At 41.4% G+C, this 17,972-nt stretch overlaps 1 protein-coding gene across 1 annotated transcript in view; it reads right to left on the reverse strand.

Annotated features, from left to right (window-relative positions):
* LOC113612622 (sperm flagellar protein 2-like) overlaps positions 1-17,972 on the reverse strand; it is a 71,895-nt gene that overhangs the window by 24,278 nt on the left and 29,645 nt on the right. Inside the window, exons 9-11 of the mRNA XM_027092622.1 lie at positions 7,732-7,838; positions 6,844-7,026; positions 1,321-1,413 (exon numbers count right to left, since the gene is read on the reverse strand). Coding sequence (XP_026948423.1) covers positions 1,321-1,413; positions 6,844-7,026; positions 7,732-7,838 — 383 coding nt within the window. The remainder of the gene's footprint in view (positions 1-1,320; positions 1,414-6,843; positions 7,027-7,731; positions 7,839-17,972) is intronic.

Here is a 17,972-nt window from a genome sequence, read left to right on the forward strand (position 1 = left end):
CACACACACACACACACACACACACACACACACACACACACACACACCTGTCAACCATCCTTTGCCCTGTAAGAGCGCTTCTTTCTCAGGCTCTATGGTCCTGCCTCTGGCCCCCACTTTGTTCCTTTCCTATGTTCACTTTCCAGCAGTTTAGGTAGCAGCAGGTGGGAGCCACACCCTTCCTTGGCATCCCAAGGCCCTTTCCGGCCTCACTGTGTCGCAGTCCTCGGGACTGACCAACACAGGCTGTCTCCCGCCTTTAGCAGCTCTGTGAGCCATGGAAGGGCTCTGCTCTGATAAACACTTCTAAAAACTTCTGGCTGAAAAGGAAGTTACTTGACATCGTATTCAGACTGCTGGCTTCTTCCCAAGGAAGGAAGAACCTGTTTATATTGTTGACAGATTTGTTCAAAGAATCATATAGAGACACCTTCCAAAGCTTTACAGGAGAATTGAGCTCAGTCCTCCGGTTTATAAAACAACCAACAACCAAAACAAAAAAGTGCCCGTGCAACTGCCAGCCTCATGTCTTGGACATTTTTTGGTAACTCCCTGACCCCTTTCTTTCACCTGCTCTCCTGCTAGCATCTAAGAGAGATGCTCAAAGAATATGCGTCCAATGGAAGGGAATTGCTCACTTTCAGGTTACGACTGGAGTCATGTTCAATTCTGCACTGCAATTTTTAACCCATGGCGGGCTGAATTGATCAATCGATAAAAAAGTTTGCTCTCATGTCTGAATCTACCATTCAACTTTTCTCATATTTTATTGAGCTTGGATGTGTTGAAGTCAGAACGGTTTTCAGATTTTAAGGACTTGCATTCTATTGTGGCCTCAGGGATAGAAGCTAATGATAACAATAATGATGACGATGATACTTCTGATGATAATAATGATAATCTGACGGGTAGTGGGCAATACAGTAGGCAAACTCTTGGAATGTTGCTCAAGTTAGTCAAAATCAAAGAGAAACGAACAAAGACATATATTGGTGAAAGTCAGTTCTTATCCAAAGCTTTTACAATTGGAAGGGCATTTAGCGAAAAGTGTGTTCAGTACCAGCTTATTTGCTAGATGAGAAGAGTGAAACCCGGAGAGCTTATGGATATTGTCTGGGATCACATAGTGAGTACACAGGAGAAGCCTGTCTAAGATTTTGGTCCCTGCTTCCCTCCAGACTCTCCTATGCTGTCGCCATAGTGAATATTAAACTCTGCACTTGGGGGATACAGCAAAGGACCCGGGAGTCGGGATGGAGTCTAAGACTAATTACACAAGTGGGAGAAAAGACAAGAAATGGATCAATGCTATGGAATTACCTCTATAAGATGCTCCTGCCTATTGAATGGCAGAGGTTCAAGGGGATTTTCTGGAATTTTTATATCTTCATCTCCCGTAAACCACAGACCAGCCTACACAGAAAACAAAAATGAGAATCATTAAAGCTACACTGAGATGTAATTGTTCCTCTGAAAACCACAGAGATTGAAGCCATCTCTGCAGGGGTCTAGAGCAGTGGTCTCCAAAGTAGGGTGCAGAAACCATGGGGATGCTGGAGAAAATACTAGAACTTCCATTCACACGTATTGGATCTCATTCTTTTGTAATTTTTATTTAAAAAAATTTGATAATGTATAGAATGCATTAGTGCAGTAGTACACATGAATAATTTATAAATGAAACCCCACATACTGGGGTGCCTGCTGTACTGTAACTGTTGCAGCATGCGATGAAGCTGGGAGGTCGCCGCCCTGGATGTTGCTTGCATAGCAGTACTTTGGAGGGGTCAGTGCCCTCCACTAGCTCATATCGCTCATGTCCTGTTCACGTTGCTCTCTGTTCTTGGAGCCCAGCGTGGTGCTGGGGCATATTGTTGGTGTTGGAAATCTTTGCTGAGTGAGTGACTGACTGAATCAAGAGCTCAGGACCTACTTTTTAATGACAACCTTCATTCCCAGCCCATGGCTGACACTAATTACCAAATCCCTTGGTTCCCATTTGGCGATGCCTCACCCCCTCTCCCTTCCTCTCACATCTACTGCTGCCATGCTGGTGTACAGCCTCATTGCCTCCATCACAGGCTGCTCCAGCAACCTTGGAGCTGTCTCCATTTCCAGTCTTTCTCTTATTTGTTTCAGCTCAGACCATTTGACCATATCAGTTTTCTCAAAACTTTAATCTTGTCATGTCATTCTCTGCTTAGAACCATTTCCTACTCTTGCTCTTTTGCTCACATCATTACTCCTACCTGAGGTGGCTACCTGTTCACCAATGTCAACCTACTCATCTTTCCAGACCCAGCTTAGATCACACCTCCTCAGGGAAGCCCTCTTTGATCTCTCCTCGAAACTCCAATTTGACTTGTTTATACCAGATATTTGGCATTCAGTTCATTCCTTTGGGTGTTTTCATTCATGTCTGCTACTGAACATCAGGTATTAATTCCTCGGGTTCAAAGAATGTGTCTTGCCAATCTTAACTTTTAAACATGTCAAGCACTTCATATACATAAGCATCTTGTTCCTAGGTCTTTCTCCCTTACATCTTCCAGAGGGACAATCTACCCTTGGCACTGCCTACTTCCAAGAACCATTGGCCAGCCTAACCTGACTCTGGCCTGTGCTTGTGCCTTCTTTCCTTCGAAGAATCACCCGTGTTTTGAGAGAAGGCTGGAGTGACACTAGGTAGATTGTAAGGGGATGCAGCCCCCAGAGGTGAGGACCGGGTTTTCTTTTCATTTAGAACAGAGGAGTGCTGGCCATGCAGAAACCTGTGAGGGAGAAGACACAGAAGCAGCTAAGGTCCAGCACGGGCTCGGGCTTTGAACGTAAGTGCTTTGCACTGACTGGGAAGAATCCTTGCCCAGTGGCCAATCTGTGGACCATAAGTACCACTCCATGGAGAATAGAGAGATGAGGAATGTAGGTAAGATTTATGCTTCAGGTCATGATGGAGTGACAAAGCTCAGAATTACCCTCCTGCCTTAAACAATAAAAAAAATGACCAATATATATGTAACATAATTTTTTCAGACGTTAGACAACAGGCAACTCAGGACAGTAATTCCTGAAATAAGGAGAACAATGAGGACCCAAGTATTGCTCAGGCTACAGTGTCAGGAGAGGCACCCAGATAGAGCTGGCACATCCTGCTGGATTGACAAGATAGATTTGGAGCTGGGGGAAGCCACGATGACTAGAATTTTCAGGGCAAAACACTAGAGATGCACTGAAAGAGAGGGTGAGCCCTAGAGATCTGTAGAAAGATCTCCTCAACTCTTGACTGAAAGCCAACCTCTGGATGTATGTGTGGAAAATGCCAGAAGCTGGAGAAAGAACCACAGGAAAGGAGTAAGCTGAACTGTTCCTGAGTCTCACACAGGGCTGGGACTATGTTACCACCAGGGAAAATTTTACCACCCGGCAGAGTGGAAGGACCTCCTGATACACAAGGCATTGGGTAGCACTCCCAGGAGGATATTGCCTTAGTAGTGGGGCTAGATTAGCCCTAAACTAAAGGTTGCTCTGGACCCACCCTTATCAATCTTAATGTAACCTTGAAAGGATAAAACTGATTGCAAATAACATTACTGCATGCCCGACAATATTTAAAGGTATATAAAATTGGACGCCCACCAATATAAAATTTATAACATCTGGCATCCTATACAAAGGCATGCAAAAAAGCCAGAAAATATAACCCATAGTCAGAAGAAACATCAATCAATAGAAACAAACACCAAAATACACAGATGATAGAATGAACAGACAAGGATGTTCATTTAGCTGTTCAATATATATTTTATTTATTCAAGGAGACAGAGAAAAATGCATATAATGAAGAGAGAAATGAAGGATATAAAAAAGACCCAACTTAAAGAGATCAAAAATATATTTCAAATAAAAATGCTCTGGATTGTATTAATAATAGATTTGACTCTGCAAAGGAAATGATCAGCGAACTAGAAGATGGAGAAGTAGAAATGAATACAAAATAAAGTCAGAGAGAAAAAAAAATTGGAAAGAAAAAAGAATCCAGGATCAGCATCCTGTGGGACAAACATGTGACTGGATTTTGAGAATGGGAGAGAGGAGTACAGAAAAAATATTTGGAAAAAAATTTCTGAAAATTTTCCAAATTTGACAAAAACGGCAAGCCCACAGGTGCAGGAAACTCAGTGAAACACAAGCAAAAGAAATATGAACAAAAGCACACCGAGGAACACGATAATCAAATTGCTGAAAACCAGTGATAAAGAGGAAATATTAAAAGAAGGATTCCTACTCATCCCTGATTTCTCAACCATCAATTCCATATCCAATTGTTCCAATGCACAGGAATTTTCCCTTATTCTTAAAACCAAGAATTCAGTCATGTTAGTTTTTAAAAAATAGATGATATTTTAAAGATTAGGAAACTGTTTCAAAGTGTTTCACATACAAGAGGGTCACATGAGAAAGAAGAAAGAACCTAATCAGAGAACAACTTACATTTTTTAAAAAGTCATCCATGAAAACGTTAGCAGTGCGAAATGTTAAACGTGAACTGTAGGTTGGGTTTAAATTCATCAAGCAAGGTTCAGTCAACCACATCTTGGCCCACTGGATAATCAGGTGATTTATCCTTGAAATGTGGAAATGTCCTTTGTGGACATTTGGTCAAAGAATAAATAAAATATGGTCAAAGAATTTTAGGTTAGTTTACTTTTCCTTAGAGAACAAGTGCTGCGCTGTTTGGATCCTAGAACATCTGATTCATTAAGCCTATGATAACCTGCGTTCTCATTGACAGAAGATGAGTTGAGAGAGTTCACCATCAAAGCATTCTGCATGAGCGTGACTAAACATCCACACGTGACAGAGGCAAGAGTGTGACAGCTGCAATCGGGCTGCAGCAAAGGCAGGTGCGCTCGCGTGGCTTAGCCCAGGTATGCAGCCGCAGCAGCTTCACAAACGCTGTATCTTATTCCATTTTAGAAGCTGGGGCAATCAACACACTCTTAAGTGGCGGTTATGATGAACTCGCAGTTAGTCAAAAGAAAAGAAAAAAGACAAAATAAAAAGCAGAGTAGGGAGCTTATTTATTTATTTACTTTCCCCCCAGAGAACTTCATTTCAGCAATGTAGCTGTACTATTCGACTACTGTATTCGAAGGTGGCATTTTCAACAAATCATAAAATTTTACCCTAGAAGCTGTTTTGACAGTCCCATGAAGGAACGCTGTGTGTGTGATGTGGAGAGCGCTAGAGATCGGTGAGTCATGTGGGGAGGTCAAGCGGGCCTCTCCAAATGGCCACCTTGTCCTGAGCCTCCTGAGGAGTGGGCGTTGGGTGCGTAAGCTGAGAGGGCAGAGCTCAGAAATCAACTGCTCCCCAAACCCAGGCAGTGTTCTGATAAGTATTTCTGAGTTTCTGTTTCATGCAGCAGCCAACTTTCTCTAAGAAATTCACACTTTTGGTGAGGAAGCTTTCTGGTTTTGCTCAGCACTGTGGTACAAATTACGAACACCTAAGTTTGTCTCACGTTTGTGCAAAAAGATGTTTAAATGGACAACATACTGTAAAGAGTGAAGGTTGGTACATTCACGAGCGCACACTTTTAAAAATCTTAAGCCAACAAGAAAATAGAGTAAGTTTTGCCCTGCTGTTTATGTTTTTACACAAAACATCTCTATAAGTTGCAAGCCCAGGTCCAGGACAATGAAAGAGTTCACAAAGTGCTTTACTTGGGAAGCATATAAATTAGAGCCCAATCAGCTATGCGCCTTTCTTGATCAGGCTGGAAGAACCTCTTCGATTTCCTCTGGCTCAACTCTCTGAGCATGGGAATGTCAGGGCTGTCTATGAGCATGTCTTTCATTAATCAAGGAAGAAAAGAGAAGCAGGAAGAGATATGATCTTTCAATGGTGAAATATACACGAGCTACAGGCACCTAGAGATTATCACCCTGTTTCAAAATCAGCACCTTATAAATGTTTCCACCTTTCGTGTCTACCAGCAATGTGAAGTGGTGAGAATTAGGATGAATTCGATGAGTAGACACAAAATAAGTCATTCAGGCCCTTCTTAGTTATGGCATTTCATTCTTCCTCCCTCCTTACTCAAGCTTCTCAAAAATGAATCGACTGTCTTATCTTCACTTCCTAAAGACCTATTTATTCCATCAATCCTCTGCAATCTAGACTCTGTATGCTCCCAAAATTGCTCTGGTGAAGGTCAGTAGTTACATCCTATCTATAAGTACAATGGCCAGGTACCATGTTACTGGATTATCCATCACTTTACACACTTGCCTCGGGGGATCTGGTCCATTCATAACCCCAACAACTGCCTGCGTGATAGTGATTAGCTTCTGCATCTGCCATATCAGATGGGACATTTCTGTCTGCTTTTCCCACAGACATTTCAAACTCAACGTGTCCAAAAACATCTTATCGTTCACCACGCTTGTGACCGAAAGAAAAAAATAAAAAACCCTTCCCCTTTCCCTGTGTTCATTGTAACTGCTGTTGCTACTCCCGGAGTATTTGGTATTGGGCATTGGGCTGATTAAAAGCTCTGCAGGCAATTCTAATGTACAGCCAAGGTTAAGAACCACTTGGTAGGACGACAATGATGTTTTCTGTGATTTCTTTCAGAACCCTTAGCTCTCCAAGCAGTTCTGACTTTTTCAGATCCTTCCCTGGGGGTGGGAGCCAGAATTCTACCTGGGACTTGGACAGTGCCTGTGCTGACTCTAGGTGCCTAGACATGGGCCATGAGACCTGGTGTTGTGAGATCAGGGAGCTTCTTAGGTCAGAAGTACTCTGGTAGGGTTAGTGCCACCAGGGGCTGGTAGTGACCTGCATATACTGCTCGAAAGTGACTGTGCCCAGGTGTTCCTCATCCACAGCCTGGAACCTCTTCAGGGTCTCCAAGAGCTCCTCCTCCAGAGGAATGGGCCAAGGCAGCGCGACTACTAACAAGAATTTCCGCCAGTCCACGAACTCCGAGTTTGTTACCAATAAAGATGTTAACTCCTGCAACTAGAAGAAAGCAGGAAATGCCATTGGAATGTTTGTATGACTCTCTTGTGACACTCTACCTGCTCGTGTTTCTTAGTAAGAGATTCTGATGAAGGAAGTAAGATTTTAGCTTGGCCAATAGGGTCAGTTCTCACTTTTGTTCCTTCAGGTTCTACCAAGCAATCCATGCCAGACAGAACTTAGAGAGTGTTTTTGATTTTTGCTTCCTTGACATTTGTGGTTTTTGCTTACCGTTACACAAGGAATTAACACTTTTGACTGTACTATACTTTGTACCTTTTCAGCAGAGAAGGAATAAAGATGATAATTACGATTGTGGGAGGGCTCTACAACTTGTAGGGAAATACTCTTTAACCACTTTGTTTTCTTAAGGAACAGAATACAAGGAAAAGAAAGCACGGCCAGAATCATCTACTATTACTGGTTAGGATCACTCCATCTGGTAGTAATAAATACAAACTCACTGGCTAGCCTCATGGTCTCTGTAGAGTTTCATTGACTGTCAGCATCGTCACTTATTTTCAAATACTGAGCATGAACATACTAAGTGTTTAACTTGAAGTTCATTCATTTGTTCATCCAGGTTTATTGGCTGCTACTACATGTCGGTTACTGTGCAGGTACTGGTTATTTGAAAACTCTTGACTTATTGATTAAAGAAGAAGAATTCTCAAAGCTTGAAACCCAAACAAAATAGAAGCTTACTTCAGATTGAGTGAGGTTCATCCAACTACTAGGAAAGTTGTTTGTTCCAAGGTTCATGGTTACCAAATCCAGCAGAATGTCAGTAAATGCTTTGTTTCCTATCATGCCTAAAATACAATGAGAAATATTTTTCCGTTTTATTATGTGATTTGTTTCTTTCACTAAAATAGAACAAATAATGGATATTTGTATAATCACTTTATTCATTCTCTTTAAAACTTTAGCCTTTAGAGAAACAGAAGACACTTTGGAAACATAAAAATAATAATCAATTTCCTGATTTTCTCCAATGGTTGTTTCTCAGCTAAGTCAGCACGTCTTTTTCAGTGAGTAATAAATTGTTCAGACTGAGTAAGATACTGAGGCTTTATATTTTAGTTTGGAGTCTTCTTTGACCTTGTACTCAGAATAGGTTGAATTTAAAAAACTACTGCAAATGGTTTCCCTGGTGCTGCAGTGGTTGAGAGTCCGCCTGCCGATGCAGGGGACGCGGGTTCGTGCCCCGGTCGGGGAGGATCCCACATGCCGCGGAGCGGCTAGGCCCATGAGCCATGGCCACTGAGCCTGCGCGTCCGGAGCCTGTGCTCCGCAACGGGAGAGGCCACAACGGGAGAGGCCACAACAGTGAGAGGCCCGCGTACGGCAAAAAAAAAAAAAAAAAAAAAAAAAACTACTGCAAGGGTTCCTATTTTTCAGCAGGGCACTAGAGTAAAATGTTTTGGTAAATATGGGATAAAAGTGTTTCAAACGCATGCACATCACCACTGTGATCAAGGTAACACATTTATCCTCATTTTGCTTTTTTAGATCAGAATATATTTGTTTTGGTAAATGTCGGGATATTTGAATTATTAAATTACTAGATTTGAAGTGCTAATTTAGTCATCTAATTGGCTCAAACACTGTGATATATTTTATAAAAGATAACTAACCTTTTAAAGCCTTTTGCTCTTAAACACTAAACTACTTTACCTTGAGATGTTTGTTTAGTCTGTTGCTTATTTCAAATTGCATGCACATGCATTAAAAAAGAAATAGGAAAGCAAAATAAATGTATTTCCTTAAAAAACGTCTAACTCCCATAGTGTCGGTACCTTCTAGAACCAGGAGAAATTCCTACATGTATTCGGGTATCTTTCAGGTCCAGAGTATATAGCTAGTCTTCTTTGTTTAGGAATAAAAAGAGTGAAACAGGGTCTTCCCTGGTGGCGCAGTGGTTGAGAGTCCGCCTGCCGATGCAGGGGACACGGGTTCGTGCCCCGGTCTGGGACGATCCCACATGCCGCGGAGCAGCTAGGCCCGTGAGCCATGGCCGCCGAGCCTGCGCGACCAGTGCCTGTGCTTCGCAACGGGAGAGGCCACAACAGTGAGAGGCCCGCGTACCGCAAAAAAAGAGTGAAACGTAGATGTAGAATCTCAAATTTTTCTTCCTATATCTAAGTTTTTAGCATTTCTAAAGTCCAACATGAACTTTATCATTTCCTCTAAACTTTAGGAAAATGTAGCAATCCTTTTAAAATTTCAGTGGTTCAAATAACATGCGCAAGGTTCAGATCTGGAAGGCAATTTTCTGGGTAGCAAGAGCAGAATCTTCCTTTCTTTGATAAGACTGTATATCCAGCAGGTTGTTCAGAAATAAATTCTCTATCCTTTTTGATCAAACCTGAGTATCCAATTTTATAGAGATGAGAATAACTTTCCCAGGTAGTGGAACTTTTGGTAAAATGATCTTTACATGATACTATATTGGTTTACAGACAAGTTAGAAATTATCCATTCATGTTTCTCAAGATGAAACCACAAATAAACTCAACTGAAACCATGAAGAGGCTCAAAGTATTTAAAAATTCTGGTAGATACGTAAAATATTTCCACTGTCTCTAACAGCTATGGTGCAAGCAAAGTGTAAGAAAATACTTTCAGTTCACATAGAAATTGTTTATCTGGGAACCCTAGTGTGAAATGTGAAAACTATTTTGACATTTGGCCTTGTTACTTAAATGACCAAGGCATATAATAATATGGCCTTCACATACAATGAAGTAGCGGAAACAGATAAGCTTACAAATTTTGTTTACGGATCAAAAAAAATTCTCTTTCCATTTGGCCCTAAGTTAGTTACCTAATGCAACCGTCATTTAGAATTATCCAGGAAAAACTGTTAATTGTAAGCCAGGCCTAAAGGAACTCAGAACATAATTATAGTCTAGTTACCCTTAGCAGTAACTCTCAGAAAGAGGACATCAAAATAATACCATTGCTTAGAAGTATATACTTCACCCAAAGAATGTGAAAGAATGTGTGAATATAGAACTAGAATTAGAAAGTCAGAGGAAAACCAATCTTTGGAGTTTTGCTCTGTAGGTCTGGATGATGCCAACTGCCTTTTGTGTTTGATATGAAGACTGGTGACTTTTACTTTTAACTTTCAGGTTTTTGAAAATAGTTCTTTTTGCTATGATCAATGATGAGGTCAACATTTGACACATTACTAATCGCTTTCATCAAGCCTTTCTGAGTTTGATGAACAATCCGAGATAGGTCTTGTGTCACCAGTTGAAGACGGTGTTCTTGTATTCCATCAATGAATGGTTTTCCTAGGGTCAAAGTCATAAATGTCTGGAGAATTCAACTGAATTATCAGGAGATCTGTCATGCTATCAGCCTTGACCGTGGCATGCATGTGTGGCTTAGTGCCCTTCATCTGACTAAAGCCACGTTCTGCTTCAGCTGAACTTGCAAGGAGGCTCAGCGCTAGGTCCACGAGCGTTAGGATGTTCCGATACTTGCGTAAATAAACAGAATTCACAAAATCCCAGGTCAATGTGTGGATGTTCTGAAATCTAGGAGGAAAAATGAAAAATGTCAAAGATGGAGACTCCTAAGTTTTACTCCAATATTTATAAATATCAACTAGGTTACTTATGCTCACCTAGCATAAATCTCTAATTTCAACATGCTCCTTTCTGTGTCTACGTCGTCAATTTTCACCTTGGCAGCTTCCAGTACTGGTTTGTAATGTGCAATCAGGATGGACACCTCCTTTTCTCCAAATTCTGCAATCAATACGCCCAACAAAACGTCACATATCTTAGAGACATGTATACAGACAATCAAAGAACAACAGATTCAGAGCCGGAGTTCATACATTAGCTTGATTTATCTTTGCTGGCCGCAGTTGAAAGCTCCCAGTCGCGGCTGCCTTCACCACATCTTGGTTGACATCTCTGAAACAGCCTCGCAGCCTCTTGATAAGATGTGTTAAAACCATGTTTCTCACGTCAGAAGTGTTTCGCTTTCCTGCGAGGAGGCAGTTACCCTGAAAGTGTGTGACTGAATCCACTGGGCGTTCTTTTGGCCCTGGTCTGGGGAGGGGAAAAAAAAATCCCCCAAGTAGACAATTATGTGCAAGAGCACCTAGCAAATTGTTTCCCAAGTCCATCTGTCTGGTTGGATAGACTCTCAGATCATCCCGGACTCCTCACCTTGTCTGATATATTCTGAGCATTTCCAGTGTTGACTCTAGGGTGGCAAATATATCAGCAATTGAAGAGTTTCTGTTCTGATTGACGCGGGACAGAATGCTGAGGACATCAGTGACATCCAGCAAGAAGTGGACACATTTAACAATGTCTGCCTGCAGGAGGGACTCTACAAGGTCTTTGGCTTTCTGATGATTGGTGTCACTTCTGCCTTCCCTTGTCTGTAACATGGGCTAGGAAAAAACAGTGGTTTATCTTTCTCAAAATTATTATTTCAAATGGCTCAGTAAAAGTATTCTTTTTATTCTGAAAAAACTAAAATAGTACAGTATTTCAAAATTACTTACCGAATGCAGCTGCTGGACAATTGATATTCTTTGAGAAGATTCTGGAGGGAGGTCTGTAATCCTTGAAGCCACCTCCGGCCTCCTACTTGAGAAGGTATCAAGAAGGTATCAAGGCCTTTGGAAGTACCAGAGTACTCTTATGAACAGGAGAATTGTGATAGAAGTGGTAAGTGCTGCGGAGAAGGTCTCTGACATCGTTGTACAGGGGAACGCTCTGGAACGCCGCTTTGTAAGATACCTCGAGATGATGTGCAGAGCAATACACAGTCAGCGCACGTGGCTGGATTTCTCTTAAAAGCAGGGCCACCCCGCTGCCGTCTTCTCGCTCTGAGCCATGGGCACCATCACTTGCGAAACCAACCAGTTTCTTTGCCCAGTCTTGGTTCGATAGTCGAAGTTGAAGATTTCTCTCTAGAGTGTTCTCAGGGGCATGTTTTATTGCCAGAGGTCCCTTCTTTCCCCCTGTCTGTACCCCAACGATTTGGCAGTGTCCTTTCCCTGCGCACGCTCACTGCTTGTACACAAGGTCAGCTTCCTCGATTGAACTGTCTGTGATCCCATCACTGAGGACGGAGAAAAACTTACTTTTTTTCTAATTTCTCTTTTAGAGTTCTCTGTTCTACTTCAGCAATAAACTATGTAAACGTTCTGGCCGATTTGTTCGTTCTGAATACCGGGCCAGTATCATCACCCTTCATATCATGCAACGAGCACATCCAGATAAAATCATTGAGGGGACGTCCGATCTTGGCGATGGCATGGCAGGATGGGAACAAGTTCTCCACCCTCCTGAGGGTAACCGTGCTCATGGTCATCACCATCAGCTCCGTGGTGGTTTTGCTCCCTGGGGAACCTCTTGTCACTTCCACGAGGGAAGCCTTGGTGTGAGCCTGGCTGAGATGGTGCGCGTTGAGGAATTCAGTCCGGAAGTTGTTGGTGCTATAAAAAAAAACTCACTTGGTTTCCCTTCGACTTCACTCCATGTTTACGACACAGGCCACAGAACATAAGATCTAGTATCTCATCATATACAAGCCAAGGCTATTTTTTAAGACAAGTTTTCAAAAATTGATTGTTCCTCTTTGGGAGGTTACGGTCAAGCTTCTGAGGACTTTTCTGCTTTTTGGTGACTCGACTCAGAATCCCTGCCTTTAAAATAACTCCATGTGGTTATTTTAAGTAATCACCAATGCCTACCTGCAGTTTTGCTTAATCCCTGTCCCCCCTACACTTGCTCATTATTCCTGGAACAATCGTAGTGAGTGCTTACTACTTAGCAGGCATTTTGGTTAGTATGCCAAGTGCTCTACATCATTTAATCGTCATCACCCAGTATCCCTATTTTATAGTTAAGAAAGTAGGCCAACTACTAGTATCCATCAACATTTTATGGGTCAAAAACCTAGGGCACAGAGAGGTTAATTAATTTGTCCGATGTCACAGTGGTCATATGTGGTGAAGCTGGCGGTCGCTAGCAGGCAGTCTTACCCTCCACGTTTACACACTTCATATTACAGGTTTCTCTTATGGGCAAAGGGTGCTATGGTCTCCTTCCCCCTAGAATCCGTTTCTCCAGGCAGGAGAGGGGCACAGCATTTTGCTCTCATTTCCTTCCTGAGGTGAAAGACAAGAATCACAGGACATGCAGGGCAGTGTGTCTACAGGATTTGCTTTGGACGCCTCTCCCCTCCTGCCTCAGCTCCGTCTTCTCTAACAGTGGTAGGGCCAACTTACTACAAGAAGGACATCCTTCCTGGATGGCTCTGAGGGACGATGAGACTGTTTCTGAGAGCGGCAGATGGCTACTGTCTCCCCCAAAAGCCTCAACTAACCAAGAGGCAGGGGTAAGAAGCGTACCTGGCTAGTTCCCTGAACGGAGTAACTAGAAAGCTCTGTGGGTTTTCCTAGGCTTAGCATCTCTGAGAAAATTCTAAAACTATGATACTATATATCGGCAGGTAAGTAAGCCCCCTATTTTGGTCTGAAAGGTAGTTCAGTTAGTCTGACATTTACACAAATCAAGAAATACAGAAAGATTTCTGAGAAAAGGTACGATAAGAAAGGACTGATGCTATTGACAGGAATAGCTCACCAGGGGGCAAAATCTAGGGATCAGAGCAGAAAGGAGTGTGGCCCCCAGGTGCCCTGTGGTTTTCTCAGCGGGTAAACTCCTTCCGCTTGCTTAGATTCAGATCACAGAAATATGTCATGCACCCTCAAAATCTCAATGTAGATTCCATTTTCCCCGGTGCCTGGAATACTCCGCCCTTGTTTTGCTTCCTGGAAAGTTCTATCCAAAAGCTTCCCATGGGCTACAGCCTTTGCTGACCCACACAGACAGCAACAACTACTTCCTCCTTGAATTCCTGTAAAAACCACGTAGCTGGATGATCTAACCTGGCCAGTACAGCCTAGACTTCCTGAATTTGTGCCCTGTCTCTGAGACCAGTCACTGATTCTAAGGGTCTCTAAGAGCAGTTTGAAGGAGGGACCCTTGTCAGTTTTTAGAACCAAGTTATAGGCCTTGAACAACTAAATGCTGTGTCTCTTGAAGAAGGAGTGAGGGTAAAGAATTTGCTGGATGGTGTTCTCTCCTGATAACCTCTCAGCAGAAGCCAAAATAGCTATGAACTGAATCTCTATAGACATTACATAAAGTACTGATGGGCTTACAAGGAAAAGGAGTTCTTATGGTTTAAGTGGGGACTTTGGAACACTACAAAAGTGTTCTAGTTTCAACAGACTCCAACTTGCTTCCCTTGGAGAAAGACTGCCTTCCTGATGTGCTGACACTTGATGTTTGGGACAAGATGTACCTACCCAGAGCTTACTGCAGGACACAAAATGAGTGTTTTTGTTTCGGATGTTTACAGTCCGCAGGGAGCCACATACCTCATGGTTCAATTCTACCAGGTATTGTGGTTTTTTTCTGAAATTGCTCTGGGGTAATGCTGCAGGTGCCTACTAGGGTATGTGCACCTTCAGGATACCGAGCTCACATTTTGGATAATAATAAGCGTAGTTTGAATCAATATTGTATACTGTTATATATTATATAGATTCCACATATATGCATTAATATACGATATTTGTTTTTCTCTTTCTGCCTTACTTCCCTCTGTATAACAGTCTCTAGGTCCATCCACGTCTCTACAAATGACTCAGTTTCGTTCTTTTTTATGGCTGAGTAATATTCCAGTGTGTATATGTACCACATCTTCTTTATCCATTCATCTGTTGATGGGCATTTAGGTTGCTTCCATGACCTGGCTATTGTAAATAGTGCTGCAATGAACATTGGGTGCATGTGTCTTTTATTTTTTCTTTTTCAGTGTGATGTTATTTACTTCTTTTTTTTTTTTTCAAATCTTTATTGGAGTATAATTGCTTTACAATGGTGTGTTAGTTTCTGCTGTATAACAAAGTGAATCAGCTATACATATATATATATATCCCCATATCTCCTCTCTCTTGAGTCTCCCTCCCACCCTCCCTATCCCACCCCTCTAGGCGGACACAAAGCACCAAGCTGACCTCCCTGTGCTATGTGGCTGCTTCTCACTAGCTATCTCTTTTACATTTAGTAGTGTATATATGTCCATGCCACTCTCTCACTTCGTCCCAGCTAACCTTTCCCCCTCCCCGTGTCTTCAAGTCCATTCTCTACATCTGTGTCTTTATTCCTGTCCTGCCCCTAGGTTCTTCAGAACCATTTTTTTTTTTTTAGATTCCATATATATGTGTTAGCATATGGTATTTGTTTTTCTCTTTCTGACTTACTTCACTCTGTATGACAGTCTCTAGGTCCATCCAACTCACTACAAATAACTCAATTTCGTTTCTTTTTATGGCTGAGTAATATTCCATTGCATATATGTACTACATCTTCTTTATCCATTCATCTGTTGATGCAACTTAGGTTGCTTCCATGCCCTGGCTATTGTAAATAGAGCTGCAATGAATATTGTGGTACATGACTCTTTTTGAATTATGGTTTTCTCAGGGTATATGCCCAGTAGTGGGATTGCTGGGTCATATGGTAGTTCCATTTTTTTTTTTTTTTTGTGGTACGTGGACCTCTCACTGTTGTGGCCTCTCCCACTGTGGAGCACAGGCTCTGGACGCACAGGCTCAGCGGCCATGGCTCACAGGCCTAGCCGCTCCACAGCATGTGGGATCCTCCTGGACCAGGGCACGAACCCGCGTCCCCTGCATTGGCAGGCAGACTATCAACCACTGAGCCACCAGGGAAGCCCCTATTTTTCATTTTTTAAGGAAACTCCATACTGTTCTCCATAGTGGCTGTATCAATTTACATTCCCACCAACACTGCAAGAGGGTTCCCTTTTCTCCACACCTTCTCCAGCATTTACTGTTTACAGATTTTTTGATGATGGGTATTCTGACTGGTGTAAGGTAATACCTCATTGTAGTTTTGATTTGCATTTCTCTAGTGATTAGTGATGTTGAGCATCCTTTCATGTGTTTGTTGGCAATCTGTATATCTTCTTTGGAGAAATGTCTATGTAGGTCTTCTGCCCATTTTTGGATTGGGTTGTTTGTTTTTTTGATATTGAGCTGTATGAACTGCTTGTATATTTTGAAGATTAATCCTTTGTCAGTTGCTTCGTTTGAAAATATTTTCTCCCATTCTGAGGGTTGTCTTTTTGTCTTGGTTATAGATTCCTTCACTGTACAAAAGTTTTTAAGTTTCATTAGGTCCCATTTGTTTATTTTTGTTTTTATTTCCATTACTCTAGGAGGTGGGTCAAAAAGATCTTGCTGAGATTTATGTCAAAGAGTGTTCTTCCTATGTTTTCCTCTAAGAGTTTTATAGTGTCCAGTCTTACATTTAGGTCTTTAATCCATTTTGAGTTTATTTTTGTGTATGGTGTTAGGGAGTGTTCTAATTTCATTCTTTTACATGTAGCTGTCCAGTATTCCCAGCACCACTTATTGAAGAGACTATCTTTTCTGCATTGTATATTCTTGTCTCCTTTGTCATAGATTAGTTTACCATAGGTGCATGGGTTTATCTCTGGGCTTTCCATCCTGTTCCATTGATCTATATTTCTGTTTTTGTGCCAGTACCATATTGTCTTGATTATTGTAGCTTTGTAGTATAGTCTGAAGTCAGGGAGTCTGATTCCTCCAGCTCTGTTTCTTTCCCTCAAGACTGCTTTGGCTATTTGGCTTCTTTTGTGTCTCCATACAAATTTTAAGATTTTTTGTTCTAGTTCCATAAAAAATGCCATTGGTAATTTGATAGGGATTGCATTGATCTGTAGAGTGCTTTGGGTAGTATAGTCATTTTCACAATATTGATTCTTCCAATCCAAGAACATGGTATATCTCTCCCTCTGTTTGAGTCATCTTTGATTTCTTTCATCAGTGTCTTATAGTTTTCTGAGTACAGGTCTTTTACCTCCTTAGATAGGTTTATTCCTAGGTATTTTATTCTTTTGGTTGCAATGGTGAATAACATGTTTTCCTTAATTTCTCTTTCTGATATTTCATTGTTAGTGTATAGGAATGCAAGAGATTTCTGTGCAGTAATTTTGTATCCTGTTACTTTACCAAGTTCATTGATGAGCTCTTGTAGTTTTCTGGTAGCATCTTTAGGATTATCTATGTATAGCATCATGTCATCTGCAAACAGTGATGGTTTTACTTCGTCTTTTCCAATTTGTATTCCTTTTATTTCTTTTTCTTCTCTGATTGCTGTGGCTAGGACTTCCAAAACTATGTTGAATAAAAGTGGTGAGCATGGGCATCCTTGTCTTGTTCCTGATCTTAGAGGAAATGCTTTTAGTTTTTCACTATTGAGAATGATGTCTGCTCTGGGTTTGTCGTATATGACATTTATTATGAAGTAGGTTCCCTCTATGCCCACTTTCTGGAGAGTTTTTATCATAAATCGGTGTTGAATTTTGTCAAAAGCTTTTTCTGCATCTATTGAGATGATCATATGGTTTTTATTCTTCAATTTGTTAATATGGTGTATCACATGGATTGATTTGCATATATTGAAGAATCCTTGCATCCCTGGGATAAATCCCACTTGATCATTGTGTATGACCATTTTAATGTGCTTTTGGATTCTGTTTGCTAATATTTTGTTGAGGATTTTTGCATCTATATTCATCAGTGGTATTGGTCTGTAATTTTCTTTTTTTTGTAGTTTCTTTGTCTAGTTTTGGTATCAGGGTGATGGTGGCCCTGTAGAATGAGTTTGGGAGTACTCCTTCCTCTGCAATTTTTTGGAAGAGTTTGAGAAGGATGGGTGTTAGCTCTTCTCTAAATTTTTGATAGAATTCACCTGTGAAGCCATCTGGTCCTGGACTTTTGTTTGTTGGAAGATTTTAAGTCACAGTTTCAATTTCATTACTTGTGATTTGTCTGTTCATATTTT

Source organism: Aethalodelphis obliquidens, unplaced genomic scaffold, assembly GCF_003676395.1.
Source record: "Aethalodelphis obliquidens isolate GAN/ISIS:26980383/991018 unplaced genomic scaffold, ASM367639v1 scaffold80, whole genome shotgun sequence".
In the NCBI taxonomy this organism is placed as follows: domain Eukaryota; kingdom Metazoa; phylum Chordata; class Mammalia; order Artiodactyla; family Delphinidae; genus Aethalodelphis; species Aethalodelphis obliquidens.